This window comes from Trichosurus vulpecula, chromosome 6 (genome assembly GCF_011100635.1).
Source record: "Trichosurus vulpecula isolate mTriVul1 chromosome 6, mTriVul1.pri, whole genome shotgun sequence".
Taxonomy (NCBI): domain Eukaryota; kingdom Metazoa; phylum Chordata; class Mammalia; order Diprotodontia; family Phalangeridae; genus Trichosurus; species Trichosurus vulpecula.
The window spans coordinates 215,136,298-215,155,767 of record NC_050578.1 but is presented as its reverse complement, the minus strand read 5'-3'; the positions used below and the strand labels follow the sequence as shown (position 1 = coordinate 215,155,767).

The window sequence follows — 19,470 nt, the reverse complement described above, 5'->3', positions numbered from 1 at the left end:
ATTTGCTCCAAACCATCAACGCCATTCCTAAAGGTCTTCTCCAGAACTAAAAACTGCACCATAAGCCATGCCCCAACTAGAGCTGAAGCCAGTGGTACTGTGATCCTCCCTTGCTCTACGTTCTAGACTTCTATTAATGAAGCTTAAGATCTGCCCACGTTGAGTCAGAAAGAATGTTTTCCTTTTGATCCTGGTCCGCAGCACATGATTTTGCTGGTGGGTGTTTAATGCCAGCACACTCTGGCCATTCACGTGCCTGGCCTGGCCCAATGCAAGAGTCTCCAACCATCTACGCTCACTGAGGGAAACAGGAAGTCATTATGGAACTTTCACCCACCTGTGGTGAACCAGAGAAGGCAGCCTAGTGTAGTGGAAAGAAACCTGGGCTTGGGAATCTGAAGACCTAGGCTCCAATCCAGCCTATGTCACTAGGGAGCTGTGTGCCCTGGGCAAGCACTTTCGCCTCAGTTTCTTCCTCTGTAAAAGAGTGGTACTGGGCTAGATGATCCCTAAGGTCGCTTCTAGATTTGAATTCAGGAAACTACGTTAGCCCAGGGAGGTCTTGGAAAATTTACTTGGGATCTAGGAGTAGGACCAAAAGTTTTGAAGTAGAAGAAAATTAGCTAATAAGTCACCTGGAAAGATGGAGGGTCCAACTGATCATTTCCCATGAATACAGCCAAGGAAGTCCCTGGGGGCAGGATTAAGAGGCCATTAAGAGGCTTCTGGACTGTCCTGAAGACAGACAGGACCCACCAAGGATCTAAGGACAACCACCGCCATCATCATCATCAATAGCTAATATTAATATAGTACCTACTATGTGCCAGTCACTGTGCTAAGTGCTTTACAATTACTATTTCATTTAATCTCCGTAACAACCCTGGTGGGGGGGGGGGTGTCATTATTATCTCTGTTTCACAAATGAGGAAACTGAGCCACATGGGCTGAGTCACACAGAAAGTAAATGTTGGAGGCCTGACTCCAAGGCCTGGTGTTCTATCTACCTCACCAGCTATCTGACTCTAGAAGGAGCTGTAAAAAGGGCCTGGGTGGGTCTTGTGGCAAAAGGGGCTAGTCCCCGGGGAGGGGAGCCCATATCCTCTGCTATCCAAACCGATAGGAGAGGCAGAATACAGTGAGAAGGGGGAGAGAAATAAGAGAGTTCAAGGCAGTCAAAAACAGAAACAGAGGTTCGACATATATTAAAATGTCTACAGCAGTACTTTCTGTGGTTAAACAAAAGCAACCCAAAAACCTGGTAGCCTATCACTTGAGAATGGCCAAACAATCAATGGTACACAAATGCTATGGAATATTACATTCCATTATGTGCAACAATATAATAACGTACATTCCATTATATCGTATTCCAATATGTGCAGTAAAAAAACCAAAAAAATGTGAAGAATTCAGAGAAACCTGGGAAGACGTATGAACTGATACAGAACGAAGTAATCAGAACCAGAACTATTTACCAGATGACCATGATAACAAAAAGGAAAATAAAACTAAAAAACTTCAGAATTCTTAACCAACGTGGTGACCAACTAGCACTGACAATGAAGCATATCTTCTTTCTCCAACAGAGAGAGGGTGGTAAATTGACTATAAGGAAGAAATGAGGTTCTAGTTCCCAGACACAGCCAATGTGTGTTTGGCTTAACTGTCCATCTTTGTTACATGGGAGGGTTCTGTTTGGGGGGAAGGCACATTGAGGAGTGGCAGGGATATGTAAAAAGGGCATGAATAAAACACTTATTTTACTGAAAGAAAGGAAGAAAGAAAGAAGGGAAAGAGACAGAGAGAGAAGAAGAGTACAAGGGAAAAAGAAAGAAAGGAATAAATGAATGGGCAGATGAAAAAGCACTAAGTGTTTACTATATCCTTGGAGAAGGGAGGAAGAGAAGGAAAGAAAAGAGAGAAAGAAAGGAGAGAGGAAAAGAAAAAAAGGAAGGGAAAGATGGAAGAAGGGAGGGAGAGTGAGAAAAAGAAGTTTCCAGGATACTCCCTCTGACAGACTATTTTCTGCATGAAGCCGGTCTAGCTAAGATTAAGGAGCTTAAGCATCAGGAAATCAAAAACTAAGTGAATTCTTTGGTCATGGAGACATTTTCATGTAGTGATTGGCAATAAAAACCCATTAAAAAGCAAAATGAAAGCTGTGTTGGGAGCTCTGGGCTGCAAGAAGAGTTTTCAGGGAGCAGGACAAACCACCATTAATGGGCCTTGTTTCATTTTCCCTACTTGACTCTATGGTATTATTGAGCACAATTCTACCAATAATTTATTAAACATCTACTATGTACAAACATTGGTCTAAGGTCCCAGGAAGGAGCTAATAGGGCTGGAGGGAATCTGGATGGGGTGAAAGGATATTGACTCTTACAAGCTTTGGAAAGGACCTCAGAGGTCATCTAATCCAGCCCCTGCTCACTGCACGAACCTACACTCCCCGCAAGTGGCCCTCCAGTTCCTGCTCGAAGACCTCCAGCAACAGAAAACTGAGGGTGGCCTCTGAGTCAGCAAGACAATGAAAGAGAACAAATAGAACGAGGAGCCAAGGGTGTGAGTTGCCAAGAAGCTAATTTAGGCTCTGTTAAAAGTTGGGGGAAAACAAGTCATTGAAAAAAAGGAGCTGTCCAGAAATACAGTGAAATCCCTCCAGAGGCTGTGGTTTCGCTGTCACTGGGGGTCCTTCAAGAGGAGGCTGGATAACTGCTTGTCAGGAATTTAGAATGTTGGGGTACGAACTGATCTATATACCCTAGATTCCAGCTCTGAAATCCCTACTGGTCTGCATGAGCCTTTAGGAGACATGAGTTCTAGTCCCACTCTTCCTCTTAAATTGCTAAACAGACCTTGGACACGACAGTTTTCTCCTTCAGCTCCTTATTGTGAAACTAATCAGGAGTTCTTAAGCTACGAATCTGTGAACTTTAAAAAAAAAAATGTTTGTTTCAATTTTGTCATATTATCCATATATTTCAATAGCATTTCAATCTAATTAGTTTCCTTTGTAATCCCATGTCTTTTAAAACGTGATTCTGAGAAAGGGAACATGGGTTTTGCCAGACTGCCAAAGGGCTCCATGAGGGTCTTGATTCCCTTCTAGCTCATCTGATATGACCAAGACTGAGAAATGGAAATAAAGACATATAGCCCCACCCAGTTCTTCTGAATGGGACGTTTCTGCTCGCATCCCCCCACCCCCAAACCCAGGAGAAGCAGGAGCCAATACAGACCCATCAATGCCCAATTAGAATCTTATTAATAAAATTTAAGCCTGCAATTCAAGTTTTGTTTGATTTCAATAATAATTGAATACAAGTATTCAATAACAATAATTCAATTATAAATGAATACATAGTATCATGATGAAATTTCTAGGCACCATGATGACCTAGCACCCAGACCCCAAGAGCATCCTAGCCCAATGATACTTGCATTTAAGCTTGTGATATAATAAAAGATATAGATATACATACACACATACACACACACACATTTAGCAAAGTAAAAGTTATTAGAATGACCAATGATTTCATCATCACCACAAAAAGAAAAAATTAACCCACCTATCAAACTTGGGAAAGGGTCTCTCTACTCACCCTGACCAGGCTTGGAGCAATACAGGCACATGGGATCTTCACGTGTTTCAAGCATTTCTCATGAGACATAAAGTTGCAGACTGTGGAAACAAGAAACCTTTTCAGAGAAAGATGCAATAATAAGAACTGGAGGATATACAGGAAGGCCAGAGGCAGAGATACAGGAAGATAATATTCCCTATTTCTATTCTGCTTGAAGGTTTACAAAGGGTATTTCTTCCTCATAATAATTCTATGAGGTAGGTAGTTCAAGTATTGTAATCCCCACGTGACAAAAGAGGAAAATGAGACCCAGAGACACAGGATTACAGAGCTAATAAATATCAGAGCCAGCACCTGAACCTGGAACTTCACCCCAAGGGCAGTTCTTTTGCCTGTGGCCTCCAGCAGGGGACTCAGATTTATGGCGTTCTGGTCAAAGCTGCAAAACTATTCTCAGCCTTTCAGGAACAGGGAAAGGGGTCTCTATATGCTAAATCCAAGTTCCCAGGTTATCAGATAAAGTCATCATGAGTCCCTCCCCAAGTAGGGACAGACCACTGTGTCCAATCCCCTGTGACAAGGAAGTTTGGCTCCTTGCTACCACCATCACGAGTGTTTCCAAAGCCACTGAGGACAAAGAGCAAGGGAGAGGGAGTGACCACCAGGGAGCTGGCAGAAAGGGACTGAAACCTCATGAAGGACTCTTGAGAATCCCTAACCTTGTGACTATTTGCTTCTGTAAGTTCTAACTGTAGCATTCCAAATTAAAATAATTCTGAAAAACCTGGAAAGATTTACATGAACTGATGCTGAGTGAACTGAGCAGATCCAGGAGAACACTGTACACAGTAACAGCAACATTGAGCAATGATCAACTTTGATAGACTTAGCTCTTCTCAGCAATGCAATGATCTAAGACAATTCCAAGAGACATGATGGAAAATGCTATCGACATCCAAAGAAAGAACTATGCAGTCTGAATGCAGATTGAAGCATACTATTTATTCTTTTGTTGTTGTTTGTTTTTCCTTTCTTGTGGTTTTTCCCTTTTGTTCTGATTCTTCTTTCACAACATGACTGAAGTGGAAATATGTTTAATAGGATTGTTCATGTATAACCTATATCAGATTGCTTGCCATCTTGGGAAGGGAGGGAGGGAGAAAAAAATTTAGAACTCAAAATCTTGCAAAAGAGAATGTTGAAAACTATCTTTACATGTAATTGGAAAAAATAAAATATTATTAGGTGGGAAAAAAAAATTCTGAGGTACCACTTCAGTCCCACCAGATTGGTTAAAAAATGACACAATTCAATGAATGTCACTAGGGCTTGAAGTAAAGAAGGAGATTCATTTTTACTCTCTCCTCTCTCTATAACTCAGCAAAAGGTCTTTGAGAGATGATGGGGCCAAAAAAATGCATTACCTACAGTCAACCTAGGAATGATTAGGCCAGTCCTTGGAGAGCAAAGCCTATTGCTACTCATATACTAGAAGCCTTTCCATAGCTTAGTAGGGTCTGCCAAAAATGGCATCCCACTGGCATAGCCTTGAAGAACCCTGGGTCACCTCCAGGCCACAACAAGGAGGCAGAATAGGACCTTAGGGGAGTAAAAAAAAAAAATCAGCAAGTGGAATTTACAAAGAGGCTGCTTTTCTTCTATCAAGGAAGCTGTTTAACAGTGAAAGGGGTTGCCTTTGGGAGCCCCTGAGTATGATGGATATTCAGATAGAAGCTGATCAGGGAAGCTGAAGGACTCCAGGCATTGAGTAGGACACTGAACTGATGATAGCAAAAATAACTCATGAGGTAGACAGGGAAGGAACTACAATGCCAATTTTACAGATGGACAAACTGAGGTCCAGAGAAGGGAAATTCTTTGGCCAAGGACATACAAGCTAACAAGTGTCAGAGCAAGGATTCCAATTCAAGTCTCCTGACCCCAAATCCAAGGCTTTTCCCATTACACTAGGGGTTCTTTACCATGTTCTTAACCCCAGTGTGAGCCATGGATAAATTTCAGGGATCCATAAACTTAGATGGGAAAAAAAATTATACCTTTATTTGCACTGACCTCTAACTGAAATTTGGCATTTCCTTCAATTACTTAAAAATCTGAAGTCTCACCAGACTGCCCAAGGAGTCCATGATACAAAAAATAGTTAAGAACTCCTATCAGGGTTAGGGATGGCCTTGAGGTCACGTGTGGCCCTCTAGGTCTTCAAGTGCTGCCCTTTGACTGAATCCAAACTTTACGGAACAAATCTCCTTGATAAAAGGATTTGTTCTGTAAAACCTGGACTCAGTCAAAGGGGACATAAATAGGGAGCAGTCTATCTAAGGTCTAGATTACACTAGTTAAGGAGCTCAGAGTTCCCAGCTAGAGCTAAGACTAACTGTTCTAATCTCTCCGTCTCAACCCACCCACACACACATACACGCATGTCCAGCCCACTCCCCAAGCCCTGCTAAATTGATTAGCACCACGGGAATGTCATCCTCTGAGAACTGAGTCTAAAATTCAATCAAAACCTTCAAACAGGAAAATCTGCATCCCTGTGAGCAATTCATCATTCTGTTGGGGATGACTGAGCTAATAAGCAGGAGCATTTGGAAAATAAGCAAAAACCAAGGACAATGAACAAACAGAAGAAATTATAGTGAATGGGGTACATGGCTTTGGTTACATAATGCTTTAAAAATCTCTATAACAAAAACAACTGAAAAAAAAATAACCCAATCCAGTATGACCAAATTAAAAAGAAAAGTATCAGATTAGGAGAAAAACCCTTGTGGAAAATGAGGCAGATGGAAATATGTATAAGGAATTGAGACAATTCAATAAATTATTCAAGGGAAACACCCAGTCCCAATGGATAAGTGGTCAAAGGATAAGGACAGGCAATTTACAAAAGAGGAAACACAAATTACAAATAATCACTTAGGAAAATAACCAGCCCCCTTCATAATGAAATAAATGCATATTAAAACAACTCCGAAGGCACTGTTGAGATATGTCATGGGCTCTTATGGAAAGAGCACTGGATTTGGATTCTAAAGACTCAGGTTTGAATCCTGAGTCTGACTTATTATATGACCTTGAACAAATTACTTGCCATTTCTCTGGGACTCAGTTTTCCCCTTTGTAAAAATGGAGTGGGGCAGGAGGATGGGGGATGGGGTTGAACTATATAATCAATAAAGCCTGTTCCGGCTCTCAATCCCATTATCCTAATAGCTTAAATCCATCACAATGGAAAAAAATAAACAAAAACTATAAATTTTAATACTGGTAGAAACCTATGGCAACAGGTCCCCTTGGACATTGCTGGTGGAATGTCAAGTCAATGGAACCTTGGTGGAGAACAATCTGACAGCATATTAAAAAAAAAACTAACTGTGCCTTTTAACCCAGTAATCCCATTATTATGTGTATCCTAAGAATGTCATCATCAAAAAGAGAAAATACTACCTTTTCAAAGATATTTTGAAATTATTATTATCATTATTATTTCTAATAAGTCAACATGTATTTGTAATGACAGTGACTTAGTGAATCTAGTGTCGAACCAGAAGTCTGAAAGTATTGGGTTCAAATGTTGACTCTGCCCGGTCATGTGACTGTCAGCAAGTAGCAAACTCTGAGCCACCTCCTCAATGTTTACTCGCTAAATTACAGAAAGGTTATGACCTAGAGAGTAAAGGAGTTTCAACAGATAGAATAACACTGACTCTGGAGTGGAAGAATGTAGGTTCCAATCCAGCCTCTGACATTACCTCTGTGACCCTGGCCATATCATGTAATTTCCCTTAGCCTCAGTTTCTCCACCTGTAAAATATGGGGATTTGACAGGACTTTCTCTGAGGTTTCTAGATCAACAAGCCTATGATACTATGTGACAACAACAATTAATAAGAGTTCTTTAGTGTATCTATAATAGTGAGAAGCTGGAAACAACCAGGGAACAGCTGAACAAATGGTGATATGGCAGGTTTATGGACTATGGTAATAACCACCACGACAATTAACATTTGCAAAGATTCTTTAACAAATATTACCCTATAAGGTAGCTGCTGTTATCATTCTCCTATTCCAAATGAGGAAACAGAGGGTGAGAAGTGTAGCAGTAGTAGTACTAGTAGTAGTAGTAGTAGTAGTAGTAACATATAGCTAGTGCTTTAAAATTTGAAAAGCACTTTAAAAATATTATCTCATTGGATTCTCACAACAACCATGGGTCATAGGTGCTAGAATTATCTCCATTTTACAGATGAGGAAACTGAGGCAGGCAGTGGTTAAGTGATTTGACCAGGGTCACACAGCCAGTTTGTTTATCAGAGGTAGAACTTATACCCAGGTCTTCCTGATTTTGAGTCTGTCTGTCTGTCTGTCTGTCTGTCTCTCTCTCTCTCTCTCTCTCTCTCTGCTGTGCTAATCTGCCTCTTGCTATTGCTGTTAAAAAAAAATGAAAGAAAAATACCAGAAAAATAAGTAAATATCTTGCCTCTAGGATTGAAAACCAAGCTTCATGGCCTGACATTTAAAGCCTTCCCCAATCTGGCTCCCACCTACCATGCCAGATTGATTTCACATTATTTCTGTTCATGAACTTACATTCCAGCCCAAATGGCCTGCTGGCTGTTCCCTGAGCATGCTTCTCCTGACTCTGGGTTTTTACCCAAATCATCCCACATGCCTCCACATCACTTCCTAGATCATCCTTACCTTGCTTTCAGAGTCAACTCTGTTGTTACTTCCTCCAGGAAACCTTCCCAGTTCCCTCTCTCCTTCCTTCCTCCCTGCAGTGCTCCCTCCCTCCTCAAACCACCTGGTACTGAAGGCTTTCCCAGCTCACCTCCCCAGGAGAGCATAAGCTTCCTGAGAGCAGGGGGGACTACCTGCCTCCTTTCTGCCTTTGCATTTCTAGAGCCTGACACAGGTCTTGCATAAAGCAGGCACTAAAGAATGGTGAATTAAATTATGGAAAGATTTGTAGGAAATAATTCAAAATTAAGGAACATGTTACAAGCTAGTACCTCCCTCCCTTGTTGGCAGAGGTGAGGGACTATGGGTGTGGAGCACCGCACATACTGTTGTAGGATTTGATCCTTTGGTCATTTTCACTGAACTATTTTTTTTTATTCTTTTGTCTTTTTTCTTATCCTTAATTACAAAAGAAGGCTCATGCGGATGTGCGGGAAGTAACAGTCTGGGAAAGAAAACTGATTTTTTAAAAAAGATATAAAAAACAGTTTGAAGGAACAAATATACACAGAGTGACTGGACAAAGAAATATAATGAGAGGAGTGTGCTTTTCGGCCGAAAGGAGCTTTATGATGTTTGTTGAATGTTGACACAGGAGTCACTCGCTGATAAACTGACATCGCGATCTGTCTTTAAAAAAAAGTTATAAATGTAAGCTTAAATGGTTTAGTTTTTTCCTAAGAGTAAATTCCAAATAAATTATAGTTCAATATTACCCTTCAAGGACCCCTGATTTCCACAATGTGGGTCTCCTCCTATCTCTCCCCACACCTTTTGAGGACACAGCTTAATAGCTTAATGAGTTGCTGCGGTGGCTACTACCAGTATTACTACTACTAGTAATCCTCCTCCTTCTCCTCACTTCAGCCTGGTTGGCCAAGCCAGACACATGACATGTGTCCTGGGCCCACACTCAAAGCCTTCCAACTTGACTGGCCATGCCAGGGCTTTTGCTACGTTGGCATGACCTAGAGTCCTGGGTCGCTGCCACACCACAACACAACTCCACATTTATTCAGCAGCTACAATGTCCCAGTCCCTTTGCTAACCTCCAAGGATGCAAAGGCAAAAAAAAGAGATACAATAGAAGGTATGCTGCATTTAGAGCCAGAGGATTGTATCAGTAATTAAGGTGGGACTTTCCCTAGGTTCAAATCCTGGCTTTGCTATTTGCTGCCTGTGACCTTACTCTTGGGCAAGTCTCTTGATTGTTCTGGGCCTCAGTTTCTTTACCTGTAAAAGGCTTGGTGAGATGACCTTCAAGGGTCCCTTCCAACTCTATATCTATATCTAGGACTTTATAAGAGGGGCAAGGAAGCTTTATCTCCAACTTGCTTCTGGGAAGGGAAAAACACTATCTGCAGACAGCTAAACAGAAGAAGGGAGTGGTCCCATATATCTACACTTCCAGATTCTCCCCAAAACAGCCATGCCCTCTTCTCTACACCCACCCAAAAGAGCTCAGGTGTAGAAGTCTAGATCTAAATTCGAGCCCAGGCTCTGCTAAGAACCGTTGTGTGTAACTTTGTGGGTAAACCTCCAGGCCTTTCCTAAAGCCAAACCTCTCCGGGCCTCAGTTTTCCCATTTGCCAAATGGGAAGAATGGTCCCTGCCCTCCCCTGCCTTACAGGGTGGTGGTATGAGGCTCAAGACAGAGAGGACTTCAGCGGCATGGATGCATAGGGCGGGGGGTGGAGGTGGGGTGGAGTGGAAAGCACACTAGATTTGGAGCCCCAAGTCCTGGTTTAGGGTGCTAGCTCCCCAAATCTTCCTGGATCTTTGTGGCCAGGAGGATAAGATGCCAGAGGTGGCGAGGGGCTGGGGGGCCAGGGGGTGATCCATGGTCAGCATGCTGGGGGAGGTTCGCCCAAATCAATGATGGCAGCGAAGGGCTAGGAGACCTTCAAAACACTGGATGAATGGGTGTGTGTGTTGGGGGGGACTGGTATTAATCAGTAGGCACAGCCTCCCTCCCCCTCCCCCCAATTAGGCCGGGTATGACTTATAGTCAGAGGACATCCTCTTGGGGCCATCGCCCTTCAGGGCTGACCCTAAGTCAGCTGCCTGACTTTCTAAAAGTATAAACATTCCCCAGACTGGTTTTGCCACCAGCCAGGAGTTTTACAAATGAACCATCTTCTTTCTCCTTTGAATTTTTGTTCCTTGTACTTCCACAGAGACAAGCTAGCAATTAATCCTCCCACTCGGCTAGTTTACAATCCCTCCTTCAACCATTGTTACTAAGCAATCTTTCTATGGTGTCAAATCCTGGACTGGCAGAACAGGTTTCCCAGAGCCAGTTCCAGAACCTCACCCACCTCCAAAGCTGAGGATGCGGATGCAGATGGGGCTGGGGTTGTCACTGGAGCAGCCGCTTTTGTAGGGCAAGGCTCAGGTTCCAGACTCCTCCACCTCTCTCCAAGGTCCTCCCTTGTCCCCTCTTCTTCCCACGCTCACCATGCCATGTGGGCACACATACATCACTCCCAGAATGGCGAAGTCTCGACTGTCTCCAAGCTGGTGCCTGGCTTGTGTTCTATGTTTTCAGAGGGTTCCAGGGGCATGGATGTGTATGGGGTGGGGCGGGGTGGGGGGGAGACTGGAAAGCACTCTAGATTTGGAGCCCCAAGTCCTGGTTTAGGGTGCTAGCTCCCCAAATCTTCCTGGATCTTTGTGGCCAAGAGGATAGGATGCCAGAGATGGTGAGGGGCTAGGGGGTGATCCATAGTCAGCATCCAGGGGGAGGTTCACCCAAATCAATAAATTTGAAGCCTTCCTCATCCTTCCTCCCAATAGGTAACAGTGACCTCTTCCTCCTGAAATCTCCCCAAACACTTTTATGGACCTCTTTTGTGACCAGCACATTCTCCCTTGCATTACACTCATGTGTGTATGTGCCATATTTCCCCCCCAAGTCTGGGGGTTCTCAATCTTTTTTTGTTTGATGGCTTCTGTCTGGTGCCACTTATGGCACCCTTCTCAGAATCATGTTTTTAAATGCATAAAATAAAATACACAGACTTACTGAAGGAAACCAATTATATGGAAGTACAGTTATCAATACATTTTTTTTTTCAAAATAAATTTATGGACCCCCAAGTGAAGAAGCCATACCCTAATAGACCTAATCTTTCTGAAAGTGAGGATTGTTGGTTTTTGTTTTTTTATCCCCAGCACCCTAAAAATAACTGAAGCTGAAATGACCCCAGGCCGTGTGGGCTCAGGCTCCTCAGAGGGGAGCTGGCTCCTGGCTTGGCCCCCTCCCAAAGCTGCCCCAGCCTGGCAGAGACTCCTACAAATGCTCCTCTGGGTGACCTTTTTAACTCATAAACCTCTCGGTGTGACTTTCCTGCATCCCCGGGAGGTGAGAAAGAGGAGGAGGGAAGAGGTGGGGAACATTTCTTCCTACTTCTCTGCTCAGAGCCAGGACTCACTTCCTGAAAAGTCAGTCTGCAGGGAGTGGCTGCTCTTCAGGAGGCTGCAAAGGTGTCTTCATCTATACTGATGATCAACAGAAGCAACAAGAACAAATAGATGAGGAGAAATATGGTTCAGCTACAACAGAAAGGAGCTCTGGGCTGGGGCAGGAAAACTGGTTTGAAGTCCCCAATTTTACCACTAAATCATCACGATCTCTGGTCTCAGTTTTCTCCTCAATGAAATGGGGAGAGCAAGTACTACTCTGAGGTCATCCTCTTGAATGGGGTTATTGTGAGAATCAAATGAGATAACACATAGAAAAGAGTTTGATAAATGGTAAAGCTCTGTACACACAGGAGGGATGGTTATTGCTGTGACTGGCAAACATCTGGCCCAGGGCAAAGGATGGCTGTAAACCCTTTGCCTGAAAAGCTACAAATTACAAAAGCCAAAGCAAACTGTTATAAGTGTTAGAATTCTCACTATCTCATAAGTGGCTGGGACTGGGGGAGCGGTATCCATCCCTTCCTAATCCTTGCCTCTTGCTGTGGATGAGGAGTCATGAAACCTGGATTCTAGTTCTGACTCCACCACTAACTCACAATCTGACCTTCGTCAAGTCACCTCCCCTGTTTGGGACCTCAGTTTCCCCATCTGTAACATGGTTGGACTAGATTGGGGGTTCTTTACTTTTTTTTTAAACAAAAGTTTGATAACTATTTCAATATAATTTATTGCCTTGGTAACCCTATGCATTTTATTTTATGTATTCAAAAATATGATTCTGAACATAGGCTTTCCCCAAACTGCTGGTAAAACACAGGAAAGGTGAGGAGCCCCTGACCTAATGGTCTCTAAGGTCACTTCCAGCCTGGACACTTCATTGTTGGACAAGGATCACTGTTAGGAAATTCATCTTGATACTGAGCCAAAATGCTGCTTTTTCCTGCCTTCTTTTATGCCTTTTTCCTAGTCCTGTTTTCTGGGGCCAAGCAAAGCAGGTGAAATCACTCCTTCCATGAGACAATCCCTTGTGCTCCCTGACTCTTCTCCAGGGCCTCCAAGTGATCCCCACATTCACTGCGATCCCTTCCCATTTGAACTGTCCTCCTCTGACATGGCAGTGGCCTGCCCCAAAAGTGTGTCCAGCACTGAAGATAGTACTCCAGATGGGCTCTGACTGAGGCACTCACTGCATAGTGGGCCAATCACTTCACTTGTTCTATGAATGCTGCCTGATGGTTACAAGTTTTTGCCTGCCACAGGCTCTCTGTGCCACCATGGGGACCAGTCAATTTCTCAAGTATCGGAGGGCATTTTGCCAACAAGGCAATCAGCTCTTCAAGGGCAGAAGCTGTGCCTTCTCATCCTTTGTACCCCTCCTGGCTGCCAGCTCTGGGCTAGGAACCCAGAATGTACAATGTTAACTGGATAACTAACCCTTGGTAAGGGGGGGGCGGGGGCAGGGGGGGAGATGAGGCACCTCTCCCCAGGCTGCCATAAGTAACAGAAGTTAGCTGTTTACAGAAGTGGATTCCTATAAATAAGAGTCGAGGAACAGCCATCGATGTGATGAGCTTAAACAGGCAGGAGGCCTGGGTTCTAGTCTTCACTATAGCACTAGCTAGCTCACTTGTCACTTCCCCTCCTAGGCTTTCCTTACCAGTAAATTGGGAAGAATACCTATCTTTCCTGCCTTTTGCAGTTTCTCACAGTGGCCCCCCACCCCCACCCCATCCTGATTTAAATCAGACCACGCAGGAAGCCTCTGCATCTGTAATAGGGAAGGCAGGCTGAAAATCTGCTGGTCCGGCAACAGATTAAGGAAGCTTTTCTGACATCCAGATCTCCACCTCAAACCCTCAAACCACTGAGCCACATTATGTTTGACATTGCGGGGGTCATAGATGCTTCTCCAGGATAACAGCAGCCCCCACCTTGCTAGTATGTTAAGGTGCTTATCCCTCCGAGGCAGGAACCAAAGCATTAGTATCCCTTTTTTATAGACCAGGAAACTGAGGCTGATATTCCCACATCAGCCTTGCCCGTATTCCCATAGCTAGTAAGAGTGAAGAGCTGGAATTTGGCCCCAAACGTCTAGACTCCAAGCCACTCTCTTCACTCTACCAGCCTCTCAAGTACCTTTTGTGTTCACATCCTGTTTCCTCTCCTGGACCACAAATCCACTCTGGGGGAGGGTCCAGGTTTCCCTCCTCTCTGTATCCCCAGCACCAAGCATAATGCCCTCCCCATGAGCAGTCACTCCATTACTGATGACGAACAAGGCAGACCCCTTGATTTCCCTCTGGCTGCCAGTGAGCCGAAGGCACACACGTTCTTCAGCGACAATGGCTGAAACCAAGGTCGGGATTCCTTTACTGGAGTGGAGCAGAGCATGTACTCAAGGATTCACAGACAGCTGTCTTCTAGGCCCAAAGCCCACCTCCTGCCTGTACTTGGCCTCATCCCCACTGGGGCAGCCTGAAGGGCCCAACTCTGAGCTGTTTCTAGACAGCTTCTCCCTCCAAGAGTTCCACCCCCGGCTTGCCTGGCTCCCAGCATAATCCCAAACATCGGGCACCTGCCTGTCTAGAGGGCCCTTGAGAACGGAGATCCTCCTTAGAGCCTCTCAGCTCACATAGCTGCTAATCGTCTCTGCCAGTCTCAGGAGAGAACTAGGCTTAAGCTCAAAATCGGCCTGAGAGAAGCCAAAAGGCTTAAGTACAGAAGGTATTTTCCCAGTGTGAGGGCTTACTCCTGCTCCCTAGGAGTCCTGTCAGGGCTTGCTTGGGATGGCAGAGCTATATTATTTGTAGACAACAATCCCATCTGCGGCAGTCTATTAAACCCACGGGTTCCTACCAGCCCTGAAGCAGGAAGGAGAGAATGTCAGGAGGGATGTGGCTGTTTTATGACAGTCACTGGGTATCAGGGACCACAGGTTCAAAAAGTACCCAGATGCTTGCTTTGTACATAGCCTTTACACTGAAAATCTTGAACCAAGGAAGGATGTATCTACAGTACCTTGTCAACAGTAGGCTCTAAATAAATACTGAATTGGATTAGCAAATCTCTAGTCCTGTGGGTCCCAACTTGAGGGCTATGGACTCCACACAGGCTGGAGCTTTTTTTTTGTGGGGTCTACAAATCCACAAATAAGAAATTATACCTTACGTAGAGAACAAATAATATATCTCACTCCTATGTGTTTCTATTTTTCATACGCACATAGATGTTATTTTGATTGCTAAAAATACAACTCACTTAAAAGCACTCCGAAATTCACAGTAGCTTTTGGTCACATATATTTTTTTCTAATCAAGACGTTATAGCTAATAGCACAACTACAATCATATGGGGAGGGGCCGAAGTCTGAAAGATTGGTGATGAAAAATGAGATTCTCATTCTCAAACAGGTTGGGAGCCACATCTCAGTAGACATATCATTGAGAAAATGGAAGCTCCGAGGGAATACATTCCCCTTGAGTATATAACTCAGAAGTAAGAGAGATAGGATCTGGACCCAGGCATCCTACGCCTGGTCCACGCCATTTCCACAACACCACCCTGTGTTGGACTACTAACTGGACCTTATATGCTACTTTTAAAAAAATGCTTTTCTACCGGTCCCAGATCTCCTAGGATCTAGGGCTGGAAGAGCCCTTAAAGATCACCTATCTTGGCTTTCAGCCAATAACGGATGAGGGAAATGAGCTAAGAAAGAGGCAATGTGACCAAGGTCATAGAGGGAGAAAGAGCTAAGATACAAACCCAGACCCTCTGCCTCCAATGTTTTTTCCATTAAACCTCAGGGCCTTTTTGTTGGCCTGCTTAAGTGGCTAATGGCGGTCATTTTCAGAAGCCACTACTATTGGGGACAGAAAGGGGTGGGGAGGAAACAAAGGTGGGGGGGGAAAGAGGTTCATAGCACGAAGAAGAAAACCAGTGAGGAATAGTAGAAAGAAGACAGAAAGTTAAGTTTGAGGGCCTGGGTTCAAGGACTGTCTCTGCCTCTGCTGTTGTATAATGTGGGCAAGTGGTTTTCCTTCTCTGGGCTTCATCTGTAAGTTGGGGATAAAAATGGACTACCTCCTTCTCAGGGGTCTGAAAGGGATATACCTCGAAGGCTTCCAAAAAGTGAACTGCTGCAGTAATTATCCCTCCTTCCTTATTCCTATCCTCCAGGTAAGGGCTCACCAGATATCATCCTCCCAGACTGGAGGTTAGAAGTTCAAGGACAAGCTAGCCGGACACATACCACACTCCCAGTATTATTACTACAGTGATTCCTTTGTCCCAGACTATGGCTCCCTAAGGGCCCCATGGCCACAAAACTAAATTATTGTTATCATTAGTAGTAATAAAAATGATTCACTTAGATAGAATTTTATAGTTCACAAAACACTTTCCTGAGAACAGTCCAGTGAGGTAAGCATTAATAATCCCATTTTACAGATGTTACAGATGTGAAACAATTTGCTTGAAAGTGGCAGAAGTGACAATCAAACTCAGCACTTTGGGCTCCAAGTTGAGATTTCTTCCCACTATGCCCCAAGCTCCATCTCATAAAATATCATTAATCAGTTAGTTAGAATCCACCAAGAACAATGGAGAATCGAATGAGGGGCCACCAGGCACCACGGACAGGATCAGTCAGATGAGTGATGTGGGCCTGGTTCTATCACTTGCTACGTGCACGAGCCAGGGCAAAGCACTTCATCTTTCCGAATCTCAGTATCCTCAACTGTAAAATGGAGGAGTGGTGGACTAAATGGGGTCCCTTTCAGTTCTGAATCCTTGAGCCAATAAGCATACTTAATGCTTGCTATCTGCCCAGGGTTGGCTCCCTTTCTGCACAAGAGTCAGTAAGCATGGTAAAAAATTAAGGAGGAAAGGGACAATGAGTCCAAAAAAGCCAGAGGAGTTAGTCCAGGCTCTACTATGAATTTGTTCTGTGTGTGCTACCTGGCCTCTGTTTCCCCAAATGTAAAATGGAGGGGTCTGGTCTCAATGGTCTCTAAGGTCCTTCCCAATGCTGACAATCTATACTTAAAAATCCTTCCTTTCTCTAAGACTATGGACGCATCATACTCTGCAATCCTGCGGCACTGGCCTCCTGGTTCTTCCCCACATCTCCCTACTTTGGACATTTTTATTGTCTGTCCCCCGTGCCTGGAATTCTCTGCCTCCTCATCTCTGTCTTCTGGCTTCCTTCAGCTAAACCCAACCTTCTATGGGAAGCCTTTCCCAATTCTTCTTAATTCTAGTGCCTTTCCTCTGTTGATTATTTCCAATTTATCCAGTATATAGCTTGTTTATACATGGCTGCTTGCATATCGTAGCCTGCATTAGACAGTGACTTTCTTGAGGGAAGGGCCTATCTTTTGCCTTTTTTTTGTATCTTCAGCACTTAACCTCAATGCCCAGAACATAGTAGGCATTAATAAATGTTTGTTGACTCAAAAAGATGACAACATGCAGTGACAGAAAGAATTTTCTCCCCTGGGAGACCCTCTACACCAATACCGGAATAACATAGGCACAGTCCCTGTGACTCTTCCTATCCCAGCTCTAACATTCTACAATTTACAAAATGAATCAAGGGATTGAGCTGATTCTTCAGCCAGCTTGTGGCTGTCAGGACAGCTGTGTGAAGAGCTGCACCCTGGTCTCCAGGGAACTGGACTGTGCTTTCAGGGGAGCTCCCATGGGGCCCAACATTGACCTGATCGAGATGTACACAGAGACCTCCACAGGAAGGGCTCCTGGACTCCCAGCTTTATCCCCACATACCTAGGGCACTGCCCCCTTTGCTCACACCATACCTTCCATGGCCCCATCTGAATCCAAACCATGGCTCCGTTTGAGTACCAGCTTTCCCGGGAAGCCCTCCCTGAACACACCATCCTGAAGTGACCTCTTCCTCCCTGAACCATCCAGAGCATTGTCTATACCTCTTATTCAGCCCTGACTACATGTGTGGAGACTGTCTCCCCAACCAGACTGTGAGCCCCCTGCTCCCTAAGGGCAGGGCCCTAGGCTGTTTCTCTGGCTGTCTCCCCCCAACACCCAGCACTGGGCTCTGCGTAGAAAAGGGTGCTGATGAAAATCCAACAGCATTACTGGGTGGGGGAGGTGGAGGTGGCACACAACCAAAGCTCCCAGAATGTTCCTCTCTGTCCCTTAGCTCCCCCAACGAATAGGAACAATGCCAATTCAACACATTCCACCTGTGTGTATAGAGTGCTCAGTGCCGGGGAAGATGCAAACCTTAGAAATTATCCAGACCCTGCCTTCCAGAGCTTACTTTCTACTAAAAGGCACAGATAACCATATTTCACCATACTATATGAAAAATGTTTCTGAGAAATAAAGAATGCTATGAGAGGAAGGAATAGGTCCTTCCAGACCTGAGGTTGGAATGAGGACAGATGTTTGGTGCAAAGTGATGTCTAGCAGGCCAATATGCCCAATAAACCCTTTTTTCTCCAGGCTAATTATAGGACCTTGAATTAGAGAGAGCTACTCAATCCTCCAATGTCCATACAGAGACCCCCAAACCTGGCCTGGCCTACTCTCCAATTCTGTGGTCCTCACCCCAGGTCAGGCTTCCAAGCTGTACCTCTAAGAGGAAGAAGCTGGCAAATTTAGAACCCAGACAGCCTGGACTGGATGATGCAGAGGAAAGCAGGAAGGAGAAGAGGTGTAAGGGTCCCAGCATCAAGCCCCAAGGGCCAAAGGCTTAGGTCGCATAGCAAGGTGGGTAGTGAGTGGCAAAAGAGACGAAGAAACTGGCCTGAGTTCTATCCTCTGGGTGGAGGTGGTTCAGGCAGTCCCTGGCCAAGATCTGCCCTAAACGGGGGGCGGGGGGGGGGGGACGGACGGACGGATGCCAGGTCCCAGAGTAGTGTCCATCCCCTCATGAAGGGGTCCTAGGCTGATATACATCCCCTGCGGAGCGTCCCCGGAGGGGCTTTAAGCCCTAGGACTGAGTTCAAGGTTGCCCGCTTTGCCCCAGGAGGCGCTCAAAGGTCCACGGATGGAATGAGCTGCTGAGTAGGGCTAGAAGGGTCCCAGTCAGGGATCTGTACTTGGGAAGGGGGTCTGGGAGTCCCCGCACTCACCCTCGCACTGAAAGCCGGCCAGTCCCCAGATGAAGTCGGTGCAGTAGTGGCAGAAGGTGGGCTTGGTGAGCGTCACTTTCCTGAAGCTGTGGCCCGGAGGAGCGGCGAGGGGCGCCGAGGGCTTGGGGCCCGGCTCCTGTCCCTGCCCCGGCCCGGCGCCCTGCCCCTGGCCCGTGTCGCCGGGCTGCGGGCGGCCCTTGCCGCCGCCGCCGAGCTGGGGGCTGGAGGCCGGGCTCCCCAGACGAGAGCCGGAGCCCGAGCCCGAGCCCGAGCCCGAGCCCGAGCCGCTGCCGCTGCCGCCGCCGCCGCCGCCGCCGAACCAGGAGCGAGCGCCCGTGGCCGCCGCCGCCGCCATCCGGCCCGCAGCCTGCCGGAGGCTTAGGCGCGGGGCGCCCAGGGCGCACGGGGGGTGCCAAGCTCCGCAGTCCGCATGGGCCCGGCCGGGAGCTAGAACCGGAGACGCACACAGCTTCCGACTGGCGGCCAGACCTTGGCCACCGAGCTACTGAGCATGCCCAGAGGCGCCGGCTTCGAGCACACGGGCGCAGGGGGAGGGACGGTGAGGGACG

At 45.6% G+C, this 19,470-nt stretch overlaps 1 protein-coding gene across 1 annotated transcript in view; it reads right to left on the bottom strand.

Annotated features, from left to right (window-relative positions):
- Positions 1-19,256, bottom strand: part of DGKQ (diacylglycerol kinase theta) — a 96,945-nt gene extending 77,689 nt beyond the window's left edge. The window contains exons 1-2 of the mRNA XM_036764807.1: positions 18,902-19,256; positions 3,612-3,691 (exon numbers count right to left, since the gene is read on the bottom strand). Of these exons, the coding sequence (XP_036620702.1) occupies positions 3,612-3,691; positions 18,902-19,256 (435 nt within the window). The remainder of the gene's footprint in view (positions 1-3,611; positions 3,692-18,901) is intronic.
- Positions 19,257-19,470: the final 214 nt, after the last annotated feature.